The 22,486-nt window shown below is 51.2% G+C and overlaps 1 protein-coding gene across 6 annotated transcripts in view; it reads left to right on the top strand.

The window, feature by feature from the left end:
- The window catches only part of stai (stathmin), a 96,288-nt gene that overhangs the window by 56,200 nt on the left and 17,602 nt on the right, over window positions 1-22,486 (top strand). For 3 of the 6 annotated variants that reach the window (XM_070141315.1, XM_070141312.1, XM_070141313.1), the window contains exon 3: window positions 19,425-19,505. The exons of the other annotated variants lie outside the window; for them this stretch is intronic. In XM_070141315.1, the coding sequence (XP_069997416.1) occupies window positions 19,425-19,505 (81 nt within the window). The remainder of the gene's footprint in view (window positions 1-19,424; window positions 19,506-22,486) is intronic. 6 annotated transcript variants of the gene reach the window in all.

The following is a 22,486-nucleotide window of genomic DNA, read 5'->3' on the forward strand; positions in this document are numbered from 1 at the left end:
TCGTGCCAGAGTTTCCCTTCTCGGGCTCATTAAATATTGGCTATAGTGAGGGGGGGAGGAGGGGGAGAGGGGGAGTGTAGAACTCGGTTGGAACCTAAACTGTTGAGGGCTGATGGAATTGCCTGTTCATGCTTGTGTTATCGTTAGTGGTTTCGGATAATTGGTCGTCTTGAAGGCGCGGGGTCTGCTTTTGAAGTACTGGTATTGGAAGGTTTTTAAAAAAAAGACGCGAGTTTGCCGTGGAATTGCTCTCGATTGCAATTCCTTTGTTGCAATTTGGCATTGATCAGCGGCGGCGCGCGGGGTCGTCTTCGGATCGCGTTCTTCGAAGGGAGGGAAAGAGGGAAGGCCCGAGGAAGACGGAGGGAGGGAAAGAGGGAAGGCCCGAGGAAGACGGAGGGAGGGAAAGAGGGAAGGCCCGAGGAGGACGGAGGGAGGGAAGAACACCCCCACCCCACCCCACCATCACCGTCGCCGCCTTCTGATTGTTCATCAAGGATCAAGAACAAGGACTTGATGCGAGGAATCGGGCCTACCCTTCCCCTCCCCTCACTCTCCCTTCCCTCTCCCAGGCCCCCTGCCTTCCCTTCCCCCTCCCCCTCCCGTTCCATTCCGTCCCATTCCGAGTCCATTGTCCGGGGGGAACGCTCGTAAAGGCCGCTATTGTCGCTATTCATGGCGCTGCCGGCGGTTTGGGCTTGCATGATGACTGCGTGCTTGCTGTGATCCCGTCTTCCTTCCTTCCTTCCTCGTTTCCTCATTTTCTTCCCTCCCTCCCTCTTCCCCGTTTCCTTATTTTTTTCCCTCCATCTTCCGTCCTCACTTCCTTATTTTCTTCCCTCCCTCCCTCTTCCCCGTTTCCTCATTTTCTTCTCTTCCCTCCCTCCCTCACATTCTACTTCCTCCCGTCCTTGTCGTCTCCCTTCCCTCCCCTCTTTTCCTCATTTCCGCCTTTGCCTTCCCTTCTTTGTTTCTCCAATTTTCAATTATCCTTCCCTCCTTGGCCTCGAGCTTACTTAACCCTAGCCACAGCCGCTGCCTCCTCCCCTCCCCCTCCTCTTCCTCCTCCTCCTCCTCCTCTCCCTCATCCCTCCTCTCCCTCATCCTCCTCCTCCTCCTCCTCCTCCTCCTCCTCCTCCTCTCCTCTTCCTCCTCCACTTCCCCTCCCCTCCCCCTCCCCCTCCCAGACGAAGAGAAAGGAATCCGAAACGAAGGACTTTTGTTCCGCCGTTTCCTTTCGGTGATAATTCGCGTTTATCGGCTGGCCAACGGAGCGGCTGGCAGTCCCATTCCGCGGGTGTCCTTCGCTCTCGGCGGTGAGGATGACGCCGGCGATGGCGATGAGGATCTGCGCTCGGAGGGACAGCTTCATCTCGAGTCTCCCGTGTTTGTCCACTGGTTTCTTTTTTCCTAGTTTCCCGTGTTAATCCACTGGTTTCTTCGTGTTTCGTAATTTCCCGTGTTTGTCCACTGGTTTCTTCGTGTTTCCTAATTTCCCGTGTTTGTCCACTGGTTTCTTCTTGTTTCCTAGTTTCCCGTGTTAATCCACTGGTTTCTTCGTGTTTCGTAATTTCCCGTGTTTGTCCACTGGTTTCTTCGTGTTTCCTAGTTTCCCGTGTTTGTCCACTGGTTTCTTCGTGTTTCCTAGTTTCCCGTGTTAATCCACTGGTTTCTTCGTGTTTCGTAATTTCCCGTGTTTGTCCACTGGTTTCTTCGTGTTTCCTAATTTCCCGTGTTTGTCCACTGGTTTCTTCTTGTTTCCTGGTTTCCCGTGTTTGTCCACTGGTTTCTTCGTGTTTCCTAGTTTCCCGTGTTTATCCATTGGTTTCTTGTTTCTTAGTTTCCCGTGTTTGTCCACTGGTTTCTTCGTGTTTCCTAGTTTCCCGTGTTTGTCCACTGGTTTCTTCGTGTTTCCTAGTTTCCCGTGTTTGTCCACTGGTTTCTTCGTGATTCCTAGTTTCCCGTGTTTGTCCACTGGTTTCTTCTTGTTTCCTAGTTTCCCGTGTTTGTCCACTGGTTTCTTCGTGTTTCCTGGTTTCCCGTGTTTGTCCACTGGTTTCTGGTTTCCTAGTTTCCCGTGTTTGTCCACTGGTTTATTCTTTTTTCCTGCGTCAGTTCTTCTGTTAGGCGAATTCTCCCTGTGTTTGTGTAGGCGTGTGTAGGATTTTTTTTGGAGGGTATGTTGTCCAATCTCGCTTAACAGTATTTTAAGGGAGATTCCCGTGTTTATTTGTAAGGGTGCTTTGGGGATTTCTTTTCTTGGGCAAGGTTCCCCATCTCGCCCATCGTTTTTAAGGTAAATTATCCTCGCGTGCATACTGCGGGGGGACATAGGCCTCGATACGCTTACGAAAACAATATTCCCCGCTTCCCCATGCCATAAAAAGGTAGATGGGAAGATAGAGGAAGTGGTGCGAGAAGGGGAGAAGAGGAGGGGTGGATAGGGGAAGGTAGAGGGGGGAGGAGGACAGGCCGGGGAGTCGGGGAGGGCGCGGAGGGGTAAACGCTGTAGAAGACCTCCTGATAATGTTAGACCGGTAGGCCCACCCCGCTCTTTAGGCCTAGTTGCGGGATTACGGGGTTCGGGTGTGGAGAGGAGGAAAGAGGGGAGGGGGGAGGGGAAAATGTTAGCGGTATTTCGTTGGCTATGGATCATGGAAGATTTATAACCAAGGGAAAGGGAAGAGGAAGAGGAGGAGGAGAACGAGAACTGGGGGAGGGGAAAAGAAGAAAAGAGTCCCCGAAGAAAGTTTTTAACGTCTTCTGACTTTTGTTTTGTGTTGTTAGATGGGTAGATCAGCGTCTGAGGTTGCGTAAGCCTGACTCTCACAGCCAGACGGAAAGTTTGATTAGGAGAAATCTTTTTATTTTAAGAGTGTGTTCCGTCTTTGGAAACCAGAGACTCGGGCGATAGTGATAGTGGGCGTGTTCGAGTGGTCTTTTGGAGTACTTTGTGATACGGAGTGCGTGCTTCTGTCTGTCTGTCTGTCTGACCTTGTCTCTGTGATTGCTTGCATGCGTGAGACCTTCGTGCTGTGACATGGGCGTGGCGGGCTGATGTTGGGAGGATTAATCCTTTCTCTCTCCTCTCTCTCCTTCTCCCTCTCCCTCTCCCTCTCCCTCTCCCTCTCCCTCTCTCTCCCTCTCCCTCTCTCTCCCTCTCTCCCTCCCCCTCCCCTTCCTTCGCTTCCCAATATGTATTATGCTTCGATTTTGGGCTGACAAATTACTTCCATAAACATGCAGAAGCAGATCTTGTCAGGGCTCATAAATCCGAAAGAATAACGAATGTTTTCCTCGGAGGAACAAAAGAAGAAAAAAATCCTTTCCAGACCTTGTTGACATGAGAGGAAAAACTTCGGAGAGAGAGAGGGAGAGGGAGAGGGAGAGGGAGAGGGAGAGGGAGAGGGAGAGGGAGAGGGAGAGAGAGGGAGGGAGGGAGGGAGGGAGGGAAAGTATACGAAGACACAAGAAAGAAATGAGTGAAGAAAAGGGAAGAGAGAAGTCGTATCTGCGGGGGAAAGTCCCTGTCTTAATTAGCTGTTATAAGGGACTCGCCTGGGGAAGGGGAGGGAGGGGGAAGGGGAGGGATGGGGAGGGGATGGTAGGAGGGTAGAAGGATCAGATGGGGAGGGTTAGTAGGTATGGGGACGGCGGGATGGACGGATGAGGACGTGGATGGTAGCAGGATCCAGGAAATGGGGAATGGGGTTAGAGGGATAGGGAAGGAGAATGAGGGAGGTGGGAGGGATGGGGGGGGAGGGAATCCTCAGGGGGGGCGGGGGAGGGGAGAGGTAATTATCACGTGGAAGAAACGATAAGACCGTGTTTATGGTGGTGGCCAATTAACTGTGGCGAACGAGAGTGGTTGATTGGTTGTGGCTCTCCCGACGTTTATGGGTGGTTGGGGAGGGGGAGGGGGAGGAAAAGGAAGGAGGGGGGGGGGAAGGAGAGCGATAAGAATGATAAAGGAGGGAGGAGCGAGATTAGTGTCGGTAAGAAAGGAGCAAGAGAAAGTGGAAACTGCGGTGAAGGGAATTAGAAGAAATGAGGAATTAATGAACTATAAATGCAAGAAGTTCGGGGAGAGAGAGAGAGAGAGAGAGAGAGAGAGAGAGAGAGAGAGAGAGAGAGAGAGAGAGAGAGAGAGAGAGAGAGAGAGAGAGAGAGAGAGAAGAAAAAGAGAAGGCATGACCCCCTGGGAGGTTGCAGCGGTTGCAGTTGCAGGGAACGGGGGAAACGAATCGGAACTCGCGAATGCGTTAGGTTCGCTTTCGTCCATTTCCTCAAGCAACTCTGAACGGCCTCGGGAAGACATTAGAGAACGCTGGGATAATTATTCCCAGTCGCATATTCCCTCCTCCTCCCCTCCCCCACTCCCCTCCCCAACCACTCCCTCCCTCCCTCCTCCACACCCACTCCCACACTCCCCTCCTCCCTACCCACTCCCCTCCCCCTCCTCCCCACCCACTCCCACACTCCCTCCTCCCTACCCACTCCCTCCCTCCCTCCCCACCCACTCCCTCCTCCCGATCCCCCACTCCCCCTCTCCTCCTCCCCGCCCCATCCCCCACTCCCCTCCCCACCCCCCACCCCTTCCGTATCGAATTGGGAGTCCGTTTTAGAAAACCCCGATAAGAGCGCCTTTACCCGCCCGCTAGTTTCATGCCGCCGTATGTTGCAAATGCCGCTGCAGGATGTCCCTCTTTTATGCAGCCGAGATATCTTTCTGTCGCGAGTTAAGCGCTCTGCCATTGTGAGCGGGGAGGGTATTCGCGGATGCGTCTATTTGCATTTTTCCTATTATTATGGTCTGCAGGGAGGTCTCGTGGCTTCTCGGTAGCGCCCGTGGCCGGACTGGGTGCCGGTTTCCCAAGAAATGGTTACCATTTACCTGAACGTTATTGTTGCTATTATGTTTTTTCTTTCTTTCTTTCTTTTTTTCTTTTTCTTGATGTGCTGTTTTTTTTATATGAAAACGAAGACTGCTACTCCCTCTGGACCGGATTAGCTATTTGATTTACTTCGTTATCCGTAGGATTAACCCCCTTCTCTCTGAATCCTCATGGTGGCGCTGCTCTGTTAATCCTACAGCCAATCGCCGAGGAAGGAAGTGTATGCCTTGCCGCTTCCCGTGCGATTATAATCCTCGTTTTATGATAAGTGATTAGCCGATCTCTCCCCGATTCTGCGGCGGAGAGGAGGTTGTAGAAGTTGTATTCTGATTTTTTTTTTTTTTTTTTTTCATTTTTTTTTTCTTTTCTTTTTTTCCCTCGCTTTGTGGATTAAATTTTTTTTCGTGTTGTATCTTCCTCATTTCTTTTCTTTTTTTATTCTCGTTTCCCTCGTCATTCATATCCTTGCCAGACACAACTGGGGAGTTTAATGTTCCGTGTCCACAGTAATCCGAGGGGCGTGTGTAAAGATAAAAGCGCCACGACAGCGGGGAAGGGGGAAAAGAGGTAGTGAAATGCGGCGTCTGATCTCCGTAGACTTTATTGCGGAAGTCGTGGGTCGCATGCCGGCTGTTTTTTTGTTTTGTTTTATATAATCTTCCATTCTTGCTTCGTCTTATTATTCTCTCTCTCTCTCTCTCTCTCTCTCTCTCTCTCTCTCTCTCTCTCTCTCTCTCTCTCTCTCCTCCTCTCTCTCTCTCTCTCTCTCTCTCTCTCTCTTGTACACTTTCCTCTCTATTCATATACTTATCTTTCTATTTGTAATCTCTAATCTTTATCTATCCTCTCCTCTCTTCTCTCCTCCCTCTTAATATATGCATAGGGGAGTGGCGTACCGTTTACTCATTAATGGGCGAAAGGCGCGGTGGCAGAGGGCCCCGTATGGACGTGCATCACCATGATGAATCGACTTGGGTACGAAGATGATGTATGCCTTTTTGCACTCGGCGAGGTCGTGACGGCGCGGTATCGTACCCTCTTCTATTCCTCATTCCTTCCTCTTCCCTCCCCTCCCCTCCCTCCCTCCCTTGGTCTCTGTCCCTTCCTGTTTCCCCTCGCACCCCTCTGGTCTTCTGTCTCCCTCCTACTTTCCCATGTCTTCCTCCTCCCTCTCATACCCTTCCATCACGTGGTCTCCTGCCCCTCTCCCCCTCCCTCCTACCCATCTTCCCCCACCCTCTCCCTCCTACCCATCTTCCCCCCACCTCTCCCTCCTTCCCCTCTCCCTTCCTCCTTCCCCTCTTGCCCCCCCCCCCCTCCCTCCTTCCCCTCTTGCCCCCCCCCACCCCTCCCTCCTTCCCCTCTTGCCCCCCACCCCTCCCTCCTTCCCCTCTTGCCCCCCACCCCTCCCTCCTTCCCCTCTTGCCCCCCCCCACCCCTCCCTCCTTCCCCTCTTTCCTCCCCACCCCTCCCCTCTTTGTCTCTTCCCCCCACCTCACCCCTCTTTGTCTCTTCATACGGCACTTCAATCTTCACAGCGACGTCTCCTGCATTTGATGTGACGTCTTAGAGATGCTTGTCCGGCGCCGCGACTTCTTGCCGAGACCAAAAAAAGGGGGGGGGGGGAATGGCGGAGGACACGAGATAAGGCGGTTTGATGAGGGTTTGATGGAGGGAGAGAGAAATAAAGAGAAATAAAGAGAAATAGAGAGAGAGAGAGAGAGAGAGAGAGAGAGAGAGAGAGAGAGAGAGAGAGAGAGAGATAGAGAGATGATTTGGGGAATGGTGGAGAGATGAGGATTGGATACGCTGGATAGAGGCAAGAAAGAGAAAAAAAATGTCGATTGAAAATGAGACAGAAATAAGGAACCAAAATATGATGAAAATAGAAGAAAGTAGATAGGTATAGAGGGCTAGGACAAACAAAGGATTAAAGAATGGATGGAAGGAGGAGGGGAGGGGAAGGCACAGGTTGAAAATATTCATGGAACTAGAGAATGGGAAATTGTTCAGCCTGTTAGAAAAAAGTTGATTTACCACAACCGGGGAAATATGTGAACTGGCCTCGGGTTGGGGTGGATTCCCCCCCCCCCTCTTATTTCCGGTTTACAAAACTTTGATTTTTTTATGAGGTTGAGAATGGAAATTATTAGATTGCTTTTTCTCTCTCTCTCTCCTGACTTTTACAGCCATGGGTAGACTTTTATCATGACGGTATTCGGATAAAAGATTATTGCTGTCGAAAATGAACCACGAGCCCTAAACCTTTAATAAAAAAAAATGGTTAGGTATAAAAGAAACTGGAGTGACCACTAACGTAGCCCCGTCGCGTGGCCCGGCGTACCTGAACCCTGGGTTTACAAGCACGAGAGTACCCCGCCAATCAACTTTCGTATTTACTGCCGGGACACGTAAAGGTCGTTGTCCCTTGCACTTTCCGCGGGCCGGCGACGCTCGTGGCGACGGCGGGAAGGCAAAGTACTGTCGCCCTTATGACACACGAGGCGGAAGGGCCAGATTTGCCTGCCAGTGATATTCCCCAACCCGCAATGTGTGTCGGCGTGTGCCTGTGCGCCATCATTATCCCTGCTCGTGCGTTCGCGAAAGGTGAAAATGCCACATTATGCGGAGTAGAAGTTTATAGGGAGGAAGGGGGAGGGGGAGGGGGAGGTGTAAAGGGGATGGAGGAGGATGGGGATAGAGAGGGAGGAGTAGGGTAGAGGGGAGGGCCTAGGAGGAAGGTTGGGGAGGGAGGAGTAGGGTGGAGGAATAGGGTAGAGGGAGGGGGCTAGGAGTGAAGGTTGGGGAGGGAGGAGGGGGTAGGAGGGGGTGGAGGGATTAGATAGGAGGAGGAGTGAGGGAGAGGCAGCAGGAGAGGGACCGAGGTATAAGGTACAAGGGTAAGGGGGATAAAGATTACAAGTATAAAGGAAAAAGAAGGGGAAGGATTAGTTAAGAGGGAAGTGAGGGGGGTGGGGTGGGGGGAGTGGGGGGGAAGCGTGCAGAAGTACCGGCATTTTTACAGCACTTGCGGGGCTGCAGCGTCGCATAAGCCACGGGGGAGGCATTAATCGACTCCCATCAAGCCGATCCAAGGGCGTGATCGAGGATGGGCGGGCGAGGGGGGGGGGTAGGGGGGGCATGGGTATGGCTAGCGAAGGCGGAGGAGTTGCGTCTTCGTCAAAAAAATAGATGAATAGATGGATAAATAAATTAGATCAATAACAAGCCATGGCATTAGAACTCCGAACGGGGAAGGGAAATATTTCGAACAAACAGCATAAATCATACCTACCAGGAACTAGTACCATGAATTAAAAAAAAAAATGAAAAGAAAACCCACAGCCAATGAAGAGGGGCGCCGCGAGACGGGCGGGAATGCTCGCGGGAGGCAGGCTCTCAAAACGCCCATTTTGTCATTGTCTCGAAGGCGGCGGAAGAGCGGCCGGGGGGTGGGGGTGGGGGGTGGGGGGTTGTACCTTTAAGAACAGGTTTTTGAACTCCTTGGTATTTGTGGATTTGAAATGCCGGAACTCTCACCTCTTCCCTTTTTTCGTTTTTCGTTTTTATTATTTCCCTTTGCTCTTATGATATGGTGGTGATTTTTAAGCTTTTTTCTTTTTCTTTCTTTCTTTTTTTCTTTTTTTCTTTTTTCTTTTCTTAGCTTGTGCGAGGTAAAGCCACGATCTGGAACTCGTGATCTTACTCGTCTACCTTCACTCCTCTTTTCTTCTTCTTCTTCTTCTTGTTCTTCTTCTATATCTATTCTTCCTTGCTTGTTTTGCTTCTCTCTCTCCTCTGTGCCCAGCCATTGGTGCATTCGCTTACCTGTATCTTTCCCCCTCCTTCTTCCCCATTCTGCATTTATTTGCCTATATTATCTTCCCTTTCTCTTTCCCCTTCTCTGCCCCTCTCTCCGCTATTTGTCCGTTCGTTCACCTTTATCCCCTTCCCCCCATTCGTCCTTTCGTTCACATTTATCCCCCATTCTGTCCATTCATCCATTCTGTTTACCTTTTTTCTTCCTTTCCTTCCTTAAGCCCGCCCCCTCCATGCATTCGCCTACCTTTCCCCCTCCATGCATTCGCCTACCTTTATCTTCCTACCTTTCTTGCTCCCCCCCTCCCCTCTGTCGTGCATTCATTTACCTGTCTTTTCCTCCCTTCCCCCTTCCCCCCCCTACCCACCCTCCCGTCATGCAGTGGCACCTGGCCGTCTATCACCCCCCACCCCCCACCTCCCGCCCCAGTGCATGGCGGGCAGGTTCCTACCAGCGAAGATCGATTAGCCCCAGACGCTGTGGCGCCGGGGCTCGTTGCAACAAACCCCCGTATTGCAAATTTCAGTTCAATACTTCATCGGGTTGCAGGAGGTTCGTCGCACGGGGAAATATGCGAGGCTGTCTTGTGCGTTTTATTGTTATTGTTATTATTATTATTATTATTATTATTATTATTATTTTATTATTATTTCCATGCTTGTACTTGGAACTACGGGTTCTACTACACAGGAGGAAATGACGAAATAGATATACACCTGGGGATGAAAATGAGGGAGGAGGGGGGCGAGGAAGGCGAGTATAAAGCTACGGAGGGTAGGGGACTGGGGAGGGAGGGAGGGAAGGGAAGGGAAGGGTGAAGGGATGAAGGTAGTAAATAGCAGCGTCGAGGCAGCGTGACTCACCCTTGTAGGGGTCAACGGGGAAGCAGACGCGGCAGTGTGTGGTAGGCTCGGGGCGAGATCCGCCGTCAGTCGGTTCCATGTTAAAGGTGCACGGATTGTGGGGCGGAGGGAGTGGAGGCGAAGGGATGAGAGAGAGAGAGAGAGAGAGAGAGAAGAGGGAATGGATGGTGAGACAGTGGAAGGAAGTGAAGGGGTAGAGGAGGAAATGGGATAGAGAGAGAGAGAGAGATAGAGAGGAATGGATAGACAGTGGAAGGAAGTGGAGGGGTAGAGGAGGAAATGGGATAGGGATGGAGAGAGAGAGAGAGAGAGAGAGAATGGATAGACAGTGGAAGGAAGCGAAGGGGTAGAGGGAGGAAAATGGGATAGATGGACAGAGAGGAGAGAGAGAGAGAATGGATTAGACAGTGAAAGAAGGGAAGTGTAAGGGGTAGAGGAGGAAATGGGACATAGGGATAGGAGGAGAGAGAGAGAGGAATGGATTGACAGTGGAAGGAAGTGAAGCGGTAGAGGAGGAAAAGGGATAGGGAGAGAGAGAGAGAGGACGGGCGAGACAGTGGAAGGAGCTGAAGGGGTAGAGGAGGAAATGGGATAGGGGTAGAGAGAGAGAGAATGGATAGACAGTGGAAGGAAGTGAAATGGTAGAAGAGGAAATGGGATAGGGATAGAGAGAGAGAGAGAATGGATAGACAGACTGGTAGAAAGTGAAGGGGTAGAGGAAAAGAAAGAGAGAGAGAGAGAGAGAAAGAATGACTGAGGAGGAAAGGTATAGATAATATTGATCTATAGCAAAATATCCACAGAAAGAGATCGAGGGCGTGATTGAAGAGAGATGGAGGATTTTGCAAATTGAAATCCGGACGGGAAGTGATACACACACACACGCGTGCATTCGCGGATCGAAGGATTAGCACTCGATGACAAGAGCCGGCGGAGTTGGCACGAACAGCAACCCGCACGCAATGAATGATAGGGTTTTTGGCGGACCTCGGGCCTGCATGGTGATGGTCGATCCGTCATGCAGGCTTTGAGGTACTTGCCGCTGCCTTCTATTGAGTCCTCGAGCAGCGGGTCTTCTGGTTTCGGCCGAGCGAGGATGACGGAGCGGGAGGTAGGCTTCGATGGAGGAACCTCGGAGGGACGTCTTGATTGGCCTGGGGCGTCGGCGGCTCGCTGCTGGCCGGTGGCTCTGCGTCGTTTGCTCTTCTCTTGGTCATCGTCGTCTGTTCGGTACTTCCTTTGTTTGGGTTTTGTGGTACTGTGGGGAATGGGGTAACCAGCGATTCTTCTTTTGATCTTTCCTCTTCCTGCGCTCTATCTCTATCTATCTCTCTCTCTCTCTCTCTCTCTCTCTCTCTCTCTCTCTCTCTCTCTCTCTCTCTCTCTCTCTCTCTCTCTCTCTCTCTCTCTCTCTCTCTCTCTCTCTCTCTCTCTCTCTCTCTCTTCCTTCCCTCCCCCAACCCTGTGTCCCCTATTCTTTCTCCCTCCCCCTTCTCTCTTTCGCGTGAATTATTTACGAATATGGAGTCGCGGTGACGAGAGGGACTTGGGAGTTCGTGATCCAGTCAGCTAGTCGGTCGGTCAGTCAGTCAGTCAGTCAGCCGGTCTTGCTGCCTCGTGTCTGCTCGCTTGCATGCATGCGGAGCTGTGCTTGCCTCGCCTCGCTAATAACTATCCTGCTCTCGCGCTTTCTCATTTGGTGGTTGGACTTCCTACATCCTCTCACTTTTCTGACACTCCCTTCCTCTCGGTTATTTTTTTTTCTGTTCTTTCTCTTGCAGTTCCTGGTCTCTTTTTTTTTCATTCTTGTCCTTGTCTCTTCTTTCTTATTGTCAGTTTTCTCCTTTCCCTTCATTCTTTTCTTTTCCCTCTCCTCCCATTTCCTCCTAACGTGTCCTCTTCTCTTCTCACTTCTCACCTCCTTGCCTCCTTCCTTCCCCTTTACTCTCCCACGGTGTTCTCCCTATCCTTTGCCTCCCCTCCGCTCCTCTCCTCCCCACCTCCCCTCCTCCCTTCCTTCCTCCTCCCTCCTCCTCCCCTCCTCCCTCTCCCTCCTCCATTCCCTCCTCCCTCCTCTCCTCTCCTCCTCCATTCCCTCCTCCCCTCCTCCATCTCCTCCTCCATTCCCTCCTCCCCTCCTCCCTCTCCTCCTCCATTCCCTCCTCCCCTCCTCCCTCTCCTCCTCCCTTCCCTCCTCCCCTCCTTGCACTTCATCATCGTTACTTCTAGCTTCGTTACTCGCCGAGAAGTATGGCCGCCATCAGGTTTAACGATGCAAGTGCAGCGCTTTCGGGCCGTCTTGGCTTTTTTATCGAGAAACTGTAGTACAATTTTGGCTTTAATGGCTCGCGGGCGCCGAGCTCTATATTCCCCTGCTTGGCTACGTCCGCTCCTCCTGGAATGCTTCGGACTTCGCTTCCATTTTGCTTGTACAGCCTTCTTGCCGCTTTTTTTTTTTTTAATCTTTCGCTTTCGTTTGGAATTTGAATCTCGTGTCTTGCGTACTCTTGGATTCGTTTTTTTTTTTTTTTTATTGTTCTATTATTCCGTGCCTCGTGTCTTCTTAAGCCTTGGGAAATCCCCTTCATGTTCTGCGCTCGTCTTTGTTCCTGCCTCCCTTTTCCCCTTGTTCCTTCGCCCCTCTGAGCCTTGCTCCTCTCGTATCTCTCCCTTCCTCGCCCTCCCTCCTTCCCTTTCCCCATCCGCCTCCCCTCCTCCCTCTCCCCTCTCCTCCTCCCCCTCCTCCTCCTCCCTCTCCCCTCCCCTCCTCCCTCTCCCCTCCCCTCCTTCCTCTCCCCTCCTCTCCTCCTTCTCCCTCTCCCTCCCTCTCCCCACTCCTTACTCCTTGAGCAGGTTACCTTGTGTATCCTCCCCGCCGTTACAGCTCCCCTGGGGATGGCGGCGACAGAGAGGCACCACGAACTCTGACCTACACCAAGCTCCCCTCTCCGACGTTGCCTCCTCCTCTCGCCCCAAACCCCTCCCCCGCTTCCCCTGACCCCAGCACCCCGCCCCCTTACCTATTCCTTTACCCCAGCCCCTCAATCTCCTGTCTCCTTCCCCTCTCCCTTTTTCCTTCACTCTAACCCTCTTTTTCCCTTCCTTCCCATCCCCTTCTCCATCGTCGCATACCTTGTTTTCCCCTCTCGGTGTTTCCTTCCTTAGCTCCCTCCCTGTTTATTCCTTCCGTGTTTAGGGAAGAAAATGAAGAAATGGAGGGAAAGATTGGTAAGAGAAAAAGGGAGAAAATGAACACGAAAGAGAACGCCAAAGGGCAAGAAGGAAGGAAGGAGGAGGAGTGGAAGGCGTAAGGAGCGGAAAGCGGGAGCGAAGGGAGTGTGAAATAGGCTATTATATTCCACAGGGCTGGCGGAGCAGCAGTGATTTTTTGCCTTAACAGCCAAATGAGGAGTGACGGCCGCTGCTGGCTGGCCTTAGCCCCTGGGACGGTGCACGGGGAAATTGGGAACGAAGGAGAGAGAGAGAGAGAGAGAGAGAGAGAGAGAGAGAGAGAGAGAGAGAGAGAGAGAGAGAGAGAGAGAGAATGGGGAGATAGGAAGCAAGAAGGGTTCTGTTCTCATTAAGATTTTGTGTTCAGTGGAGGGCCAGGGATGGTATACCGATAGCGTGTTAACGTCTGTCTGGATAGAGAGGATGGAAGGGAGTTCTGTTCCTCCCTTCTCCCCCGTTCTCTCTCTCTCTCTCTCTCTCCCTCTCCCTCTCTCTCTCTCTCTCCCTCTCCCTCTCTCCCTCTCTCTCTCTCTCTTTCTCTCTCTCTCTCTCTCTCTCTCTCTCTCTCTCTCTCTCTCTCTCTCTCTCTCTCTCTCTCTCTCTCACACACAGAAACATACATACACACACACACACACACGCACTCACACACACACACACACACACACACACACACACACACACACACACACACACACACACACACACACACACACACACACACACACACACACACACACTCGCTCTCACCCACATTAAATAATTCATGCTATCCAGCGGAGTCCTGGCGCCGCTGACTATTAGAGCCGGAATGAACAGACCGACGGGACCGCCGGGCGTTTGGCGTTCATCGTCGTTGTGGCTCGGCGAGTGTTATTGTTATGCATTTTCCTGGTCGAGTTCTCTTAAGGGTAATTTTACTTGGTTCTCTGTCTGTTGTGACGACTGTCTGTGGTTAGTCGCGTTCCTGTGTCCGACGGTCTTTCCTTGGCGCGAGGGAAGGAAGGAAGGGAGGATGGGAGGGAGGGAGGGAGGAAGCCACGGCAGCGTCTGGGCTTTACTTCCTGGACTCCGCTTCCTCGAGGGCCGGAGGAGTGCCATCGTCAAGGCGAGGCGCCGGGCCGTTTCATCTCGGCGCTTCGGCCTCGTTGCGGCGGCACCGGGGTGGCACTCGGTCGGACCGGCGAGAAACCCGCGGCTCCTCGCCTGGCACCCATGACCTTACCACTTGACCTGGTGTGACCGTGACCCGAGTTGCAACGGGCGCCCACATGTTGTGACGGGTGGCTCGGGAGGGGTGGCGGGCGTGGGGGGAGGGGAGGGGTGGGGAGATCACCCCTCGGCCGCCACACTAAGGTATTGATCTCCGGCACACTATGCACAGGGCGCGGCCTCCCCGCCTGCACCAGCTGTCTCCCGCCATGCCTCCGTCCCCGCCCACCTTGTTGCTGACCACACGCCTACGCTCGCTTCGCCACGCCCACCCTCTGTTTGCCCTCCTGACCACTTTGTGTTTGGCCTCCCTCCCTCCCTCCCTCGTGTCAGATGGGCCCGAAATTCAACACCTTCACTTAAAAAGCCTCGGATGAACCGCCCACACAACACATTAGGACACGCCCCTTTTCGTACGCACGAGTAGCCACGCCCCCTTCGTGTACGTCGCTCACACATGCAAATATATACAGACGGACATGAATATATATCGCATTTTTCTGACACTGAACTAACCTATGCATATAATGTAGCCTTCTTCATTACACACAGCCAACAGTGCCGACCCGTCTAGACGCATACATTTAGTTTTTTTTCTTTTTCTTTTTCTTGGGGGGGGGGGAGTGTGGTCGGCGTGAATAGAAGAGGCGAGAGGGAATGTGGAGGGATAAGATTAGATTAGACTCTCTCTCTCTCTCTCTCTCTCTCTCTCTCTCTCTCTCTCTCTCTCTCTCTCTCTCTCTCTCTCTCTCTCTCTCTCTCTCTCTCTCTCTTTCCCTTCCACTCTCCTTACCCTTCCCTCCCTCCCTTCTCTCTTTTTTTCTCTACTCTCCTATTTCTGTCTTGTCACTTATCCCGAGTGTTCGGTGGCGTGGGAGAGGCGTGGTGAATAGGATTTGGTCATACGCGGTTGAGGAATCGGACGGAGGAGAGGCTTTGGCCCTCGATCTGGGAGGGGGTGATGGGGGAGAGGGGGAGGGGGAGGGGAGGCGGTTGAAGGAGAGGGGAGGGAGGTGGAAGGGGAGTCAGATGGGTAAAGGGAAGAGGAAAGGTGGAGGCGAAGGGGCTAAGAAGGGGAAGAGTAAGCAAGGGGGAGGGGAAGAAGGGATAGGGAATCGAGAAAGGGAAGAGAGGGAGTAGAGTAAAGAAGAGAGTAAGGTATTCATGGCACCGAGGCTGAGGATGTCTGTCTGTCTGCGGCCGGATTTGCACCGAGGGGAAGGGGAAGGGGGAGGGGGAGGGGCAGGAAGAGGAGATAGAGAAAAGGATGAAGAGGAAGAGGTAGGGGAAAGGGGAAGGTGGGAAGCGGAGGAGGAGGAGGTGGTGGTAAGAGAAAGGGGAAGATGGGAAGAGGAGGAGATGGGGGAAAGGGGAAAGGAGGGGGGGGGGCAGAGGATGGGGGATTCCTCCTGTGTCGACGAAGATTCCGGAGCAAGTTTGGCAAGTTTTGGAAACGATTATGCGGCTGGTTGGCCGTCAATGACTGTGGGATTGCCTTGGGTTGCCTTGGCTTGGCTTTTCTCGAAACTTTTACGCGAGCAACAAAAAGAAAAGTTCAAGATTATTTTGAGGAGATGACGTTTAAACTCTTCAAGACGCTATTGTTTTTCTTTTGTCTTATCTTTTAATCGTTCTTCTTGCCTCTCTCACTCTGCCCTCTTATTCTCTTGCATTATCGCCCCTTTCCTTCGCCCTGTGTTTCACCAACCAGCAAGCTATCTCGATCCGCAGACTTGACGAGAACGGGACCAGAGGTGAATTATCGTTTGATTAAAGCGCGCCTATCGGGGTTTTATGGCCGGCCCGGAGGAGGAGGAGGAGGAGGAGGAGCGAAAGAGAAAGAAAGAGGAAGAGAAAGGAGAGTAGGAAGAGGAGGAGGAGGAGGAGGAGGAGCGAAAGAGAAAGAAGAGTAGGAGGAGGAGGAGGAGGAGAAGGAGGAAAGAAAGTGGAGGCGGTAGTAAATGGGGAGATTTAAGACGCTGCTTGTGCGTGTAGAGAGGGAAGGGGAGGAGGAGGGACAAGGCAAGGGAGATAAGAGATAATGAAGAGTGGGAGAGGGAGGAGGGAGAGAAAACAAAATAATGGTGAAGGAAGATGGTGAACAGAAGACCCGAATAACAGAAGCGCGACATGATGAAAACGGATAACAAAGAGGGAGAAGAAGAAAGGGTGAACGAAAGGAAGGAGGGAAGGGGAGGGAAAGGGGAGCGGAAGGAAGGAAGGGGAGGAGAAAGGGGGAGCGAAAGGAAGGAAGGGGAGGAGAAAGGGTGAACGAAAAGAAGGAAGGAAGGAAGGGGAGGAGAAAGGGTGAACGAAAAGAAGGAAGGAAGGGGAGGAGAAAGGGTGAACGAAAAGGAAGGAAGGAAGAGGAGGAGAAAGGGGGAGCGGAAGGAAGGAAGGAAGGAGGGAAGGGGAGGAGAAAGGGGGAGACGGCATCGCTGTATTGACGACCCCTCGTAAAGATACGGGCGCCAGGTTGGCAGAACGAGGAGGACGATGACGACGACGACGGCGACTGCAGGAGCTCGATGATTGACTGCAGAGGCTCCTTGTCTGTCTGTCTGTCTGTCTGCGCGTGGTTTGTTTACGTTCGTCTTTCTGGCGTGTGCGTGGATTAGTTTGTTTGACTGACTTGATTTTTTTTCTATGCTCTGTGTGTGTGTGCGTGTGTTTCTCTCTTTTCTACTTACGTTTGCAATGCGTAATAAAACAGATGCAGTGAAGCACCGTTCACTTCGCATCGCCGTTGTGCTTCCATTGTGTTTTCCTCCTTTTGTGCCGGTCAAGAACAGCCGTTAGAAGGCTTTGATACGTTACCGGGTGCGAGACTTTGGCGGGGGGGGGGGGGGGAGGGAGGAAAAGGTGACCGGTTGTTGCCTGTGTTGCTGCTTGCCTCTATTGATCCCCGGGACCCGGTATGCACGCCCGACAACATGGGGAGGCATATTTCTCTCGTCTCGCTTCTCTCTCTGTCTGTCTGTCTGTCTGTTTGCACTTCTCCCTCTCTCTCTCTCTCTCTCTCTCTCTCTCTCTCTCTCTCTCTCTCTCTCTCTCTCTCTCTCTCTCTCTCCTTTTCATATCATCTTCTGTTCACTTCTCTCGCCTCTTTTTTCACTCTCTACCCCTTCTCTTTAGCTCTAATTTATTGTATTTCCCTATCTTTTCTTTCTGCCAATGTGTTTTGAATTATTAGTCTTCTTGTTATTCTTTTCCTTTCTCATGTTTTCAGCCATTCCTTTCCACCCCTTATCGTGTTTCTTCTTCCTATTACCTTTATTACATTGCTTGTCTTTCTTCCCCTTCTTGCTGAGACCTCCCCCCCCCCCCCTTTTCCAATAGTGTGTCTGTTCTCAAAGTTTCGTGTAAACGTGTGTGATTTTTTCTTGTTTATTTTTTTTTTCGTTTTCTTAAGTTCATGCTTTGGAATATTTTTCCTTTTTTTATTTTTCTCTCTTCGATCTGTTTTTTTTTTCTTCTTCTTCTTTTCTTTTCTTTTCTTTGTTTTTCTCTTGCCTTTCGTAGACGGTACTTTACGCCAGGAGACTTAACATGAATATGCGATATGTTTCATTACTCGTGTGACCTGTGGTGCCCCCTTGCCCTGCCCCCCTACTCTACCCCTCCTTCCACCCCCCCTAACCACTGTGTTCTCTTTTTTTGTGTGTGTGTACTGGTTAGGATGAAATTTCGTGTGTGTGTGCGCGCGTGTGTGCGTGTGCGTGTCTGCTCAAACTTCGCCTTCTCCTGTCCCCTCGAAACTCGAACTCTGTGCCACAACCGACTTGCCTCTCTCTCTCTCTCTCTCTCTCTCTCTCTCTCTCTCTCTCTCTCTCTCTCTCTCTCTCCCTCGTCTCTCCCCTCTCTCTCCTCTCTCTCTCTCTCTCTCTCTCTCTCTCTCTCTCTCTCTCTCTCTCCCCTCTTTCTCCCTCCCCCTCCCCCCTCTCTCTCTCCGCCGCCCCAAGGCTTTCGGGTTTCCCTCCTCCTCGACGCAGGGGGAAACCCGATTACCTGGGGTTGTCAGCACGGTCCTCGCGCGAGGCAGGGAGCCCGTTTCCTTTCTCCTGCGTTCATTTGTTTAGTGTCATTGTTATTTGGTTTATTTGGGTTTTGTTGTAATCTTTATATATATATATATATATATATATATATATATATATATATATATATATATAAGCCTTTTCCCCAAACTCTTTTTACTTTGTCGTTCGTCCATATATCAGGTAGTTGGTCTGATACGTTCTTATAATGCCTTAGTGTTTCTGGGTCCTTTTTTTCTGTCTCTCCTTTCCTCTCCCTCTTCGTACTACTTATCTTTACCCTTACCCAACCCCCCCGTCCTTCGCTCTTCCAAAAATTTTGCCTTTGACATGCTCTCTCTCTCTCTCTCTCTCTCTCTCTCTCTCTCTCTCTCTCTCTCTCTCTCTCTCTCTCTCTCTCTCTCTATTTCTCTCTTTCTCTCCCCGCTCCTCTCTCTCTCTCCCCCTCCTCCTCCCCCTCCCCCTCTCTCCCTCTCTCCCTCCCTCCCATGGTCTCGGGTTTGTGTCCTTTGATACTGTGGCTCTTTTATCCTCTTCGTATCTATTTCTCTATCTCCCCGTATTTCGTAATGTTTCTTCATCCATCGATCGCCTTCCTTGCTTCCTTTCTTCCTTCCGTACTTTGTCATCTTGAGATAATTACTTCACCGGCGTCGAGGAATCTAAGTGAAAACGTATGTGTCGGTTCCGTAGATTTTTTTTCCACTGGAGATTCTCGTCTCGAGGGTTCCGGTGGCCGAGGTTCCGAGGAAGGAAAGTTCGTCGTGTTCTGCTTTTTATTCCATTTTTTTATTTTGTTTTTGTCTCGCGGGAGGTCGTAAAGTTTTTTATATCTCTTATGCAAAACTCGAGGAAGAGGGGAGGGGAAAGGAATGGGAGGGGGGAGGGGAGGGGAGGGGGGGAGATAATGATATTAAGTTGGGGAGATGAGAGGTCTGATGTGGAGGTTTTGACGAGTCCTTCACCCCACTTGCGCTCTCACTTGAAGAGCAGAAGGGGTAAGTGGGGGTTGATGTGACGGGTGCTCGAAGGGGGGAGGGGGGAGGGGGAGGGGCTGTTAATTAGCAGTTGTGGAAGGAAATGACTTACGTTTCGAAATAAATCTTGTTATTTTTCCCATCTACCGCTTTGAGAGAAGAAGAGCAAAGTGTCCCCCTCTTTTCCTTCTCTTTGACAAATCTCTTAAGAAAAAGGCAACGCATTTTCCAAGCACACTTCCTCGAGAGACTCTCTTCCCCGCCAAATGAAATTCAAAAAAAAAATCTGAAAGCTCCGACTTCAGGCTACGAAAGAAAATGATTCTTAACCTCTTACTAAAACCTGGCTCCGCGTTTCCTCTCTCTCCCTCTCTCTCTCTCACCTTTAGGGCGGTACCATAAGAAGCCAATTAAGAAGACCAACAAGAAGCCCAAATGCAAACAGCCCAAGAAGTGCAGGAAGTATGTCGGTGAGTATGATATTCAGCATAAGAACCCACATGCCATTTGTATACCCACCCACATACCCGCTGGCACTCACGCATGGTCGGATGAATGATGAAAACGCGACGAATCTAGTCTGTTAATCGTGTTTTATTTCGTGTTTTTTTTTTTTTTTTTCGTCTGTTTGGTCTGGAGTGTTCGACTTTTGACGGCTGAGCTTGAGCCCCTCTGTCAAAAATCTGGCGCTCCAGATTATTCGTCGCGTGTGTGTGTACATACACTTCACCCCAGCGAGTATCTCTTGAGACAGTGTACCTCGCAGTCAAGTTCACTTAGTGGTAAATTGCAATACTTTAAATCCTAGTTTTAAGTGTTTGACGCGGTGTATCTCTACACTTCGGCGCAGCGAGACGGTAAGCGTGTAAACCTAAGAAGATAAATTCCTTGTGCACCTCCATTTTAAAAGAGTATTTCGCACGTTGATTGTACTGTTGACTATGGCTAATACATTTGGCACAGTCCATTGTTGTATTATTTTTAGAAATGTGTGTTACAAAATTTGGCGGCGTGGAGTTAATCCCATTTGGAATGATTCAGCATCTGGCCCTAAAACCCGACCTCGAGCGACTGGCAGTTTGGCTCCGCCCTTTCATGCAGTTCATTGGCCGAGAGCCATGATTGGTCCGCATTCGCCCCGCCCCTTTCAGATTCGCCATCCAATCAGATTCTTTTCGCCTGTCACGAGAGGCGAGATCCATTTCTTCTCTCGGAATTTTGTAAATAAATGTGGATTCGATGTAAACGTTGGAAAAAAAACATGGCAGAATAAAAAAAAAAGATAATAATAAGTAAAAGTTGAATGCATAAGAATAGAGCGGAATCCGTCGAATTGAAGGAAGCTAACAAGACTCGAGGCGTGATCTCGTGTCCGTTGATAGGCCTTGCCCCTCCCCTTCCATGCCAGACACGTGTGGCTTGTCTCCCTCTCCTCCTCTCCCCCATTCCCTCCCTACACCTCTCCCTCCCCCTTCCCATTCCCTCCCTACACCTCCCCTAAACCTCTCCCTCCTCCTCCCCATTCCCTCTCCATACCTCTCCCTCCTCCTCCCCATACCTCTCCCTCCTCCTCCCCATTCCTCCCTACACCTCCCTCATACCTCTCCTTCCTCCTCCTCCTCCTCCCCCATACCCATACCCCTTTACCCACCCTATTCTCCCCCCCAAGGGTCTTGTCGTCCTCTTCCCTCACCCCCTCCCTCTCCTCCTCCTCCTCACCCTCGCCATCTTTCCCAACCCCCTTCTCTTCTTCTTTTTATATCTTCTGCCCCTCCCTCCCCTCCCCTCCTCCCTCCCTCCCCCCTCCCCCATCCCAGCTCCACACAACTGGTCGACGGCAAACTTAATACTCTGCCAATCCCGGACACCAAACCGTCCATACTTCCTCTACATTTCCGCCCGGAAAAAGATACAATTTTTGGTGCCTCTTTTACACGACTTCCTACTCTGGGCCTGCCTCTCTCTCTCTCTCCCTCCCTCTCCCTCTCCCTCTCCCTCTCCCTCTCCCTCTCCCTCCCTCTCCCTCTTTCTCCATTCATCTTTGTTTTACTGTCTCCTGAAACAGCGTGGTATATTTTTAAATTATTATTTCATGTTATTTTACGATTTCCTCTTCGGCGTTTTTCAGTTATAACTTTTCCTCGCTATCTCTAGTTCCCATTCGTTTTTTTCTTCTTTCTTTTCGCTCTTGCCTTTTGCCAATGTTTCAATCTCGACTTCCAGTTCAAATTTACTCGCTTCCGCCCATTTTTATCACCTTTTCCCACGCCTCCCCTTTGGTATGTATTCCCATCCCCTCACTTCTGGGAATCGTCCTTTGTTTTTTCCCCTCTTTCTTTCCACTCTTTCTCTGTTTCCACGTTCTCTCGCCGTCCGTTTTTGCGTGCAGACTCTTGGTTTTATTCTCCTTCTGCAGCGAGCTCTCTTGTTTTCTTCTTTGTCTCTTTTCTTCCTTCTTTTTTCGTCGTCGTCCTCCTTTTCTCTTTCCTCTAGCCCCTCCTTCTCCTCTCCTTCTTCCCCCCTCACCCCACCTCCTCTTTTCCTCCTACCTCCTCCTCCTCCTCCTCCTCCTCCTCCTCCTCCTCCTTTCTACCCTGTTTTCCCCCACACACTCCCCCTCTTCCTTCAACCCTCCTCTTCCCTACCCCCTCATCATCCTATCCTCCTCTCCCTCCTCTCATGCCCTCTCCCCTCTCCCCCTCTCATGCCCTCTCCCCTCTTTACCCTATTCTCCTCCACGCTTTTTTACCCTTTTTCAAACCTCCTTACACCCCCCCCTCCTCCTCCTCCTCCTCCTGCACGAACTCTCCTATTTTTCCCTCTTTTCCTGCCTCGCCATCCCCTCTTCTCCCCTCGTGCTTTCAGACGTGCTCCCTCGTCTTCCTCTTTCTTTCTTTCGCGCCTTTCTCCTCTCCCCTCTTCCGTCTGGTCATCCATTCATTCATTCCTCCTATCCTCGTCTATCTCCCTTCCTCTCCTATCCTCTTCTCCGATTTTCTCATTTCCCCCTTTCTCTCTTCCTCTCTTCTTCTCCCATCTCCCTACCCTCCCCCCCCCCTTGAAGGCTCCCCTCACACCCTGGGGCTCCGGGTTCCTGCATTCTGAGCGTGCCTTAGTGTTATTACTTCTTTGTATTTATTCCCCGTTCCACGCTCTTCCTCTTTATCTTTTGGGTGTTTTTCCTTTTCGTTTTGTCCGCGGGCTGCTTTCAGATTTTGTCGTTCGCTCGTTTCCATTTCTTTTCCCTTCTCTCCCTCCCTTCCCCCTGCTTTCTTTCTCAGTTTAGTTGCTTTTAGCTTCCCTCTCTCTTTCTCTCTTTCTCATTCTTTCCTTTTCACACCATTTCTTGTTCTCTGTATCTCTCCCTCTCCTCCTCTCCTCTCCCCTCTGCGCCCATTACAGTTTGTGTTGTGGTGTAGAGTGCCTCCCATTACGACCGGGTGGGCGCGCT

This window comes from Penaeus vannamei, chromosome 28 (assembly GCF_042767895.1).
Source record: "Penaeus vannamei isolate JL-2024 chromosome 28, ASM4276789v1, whole genome shotgun sequence".
NCBI lineage: Eukaryota > Metazoa > Arthropoda > Malacostraca > Decapoda > Penaeidae > Penaeus > Penaeus vannamei.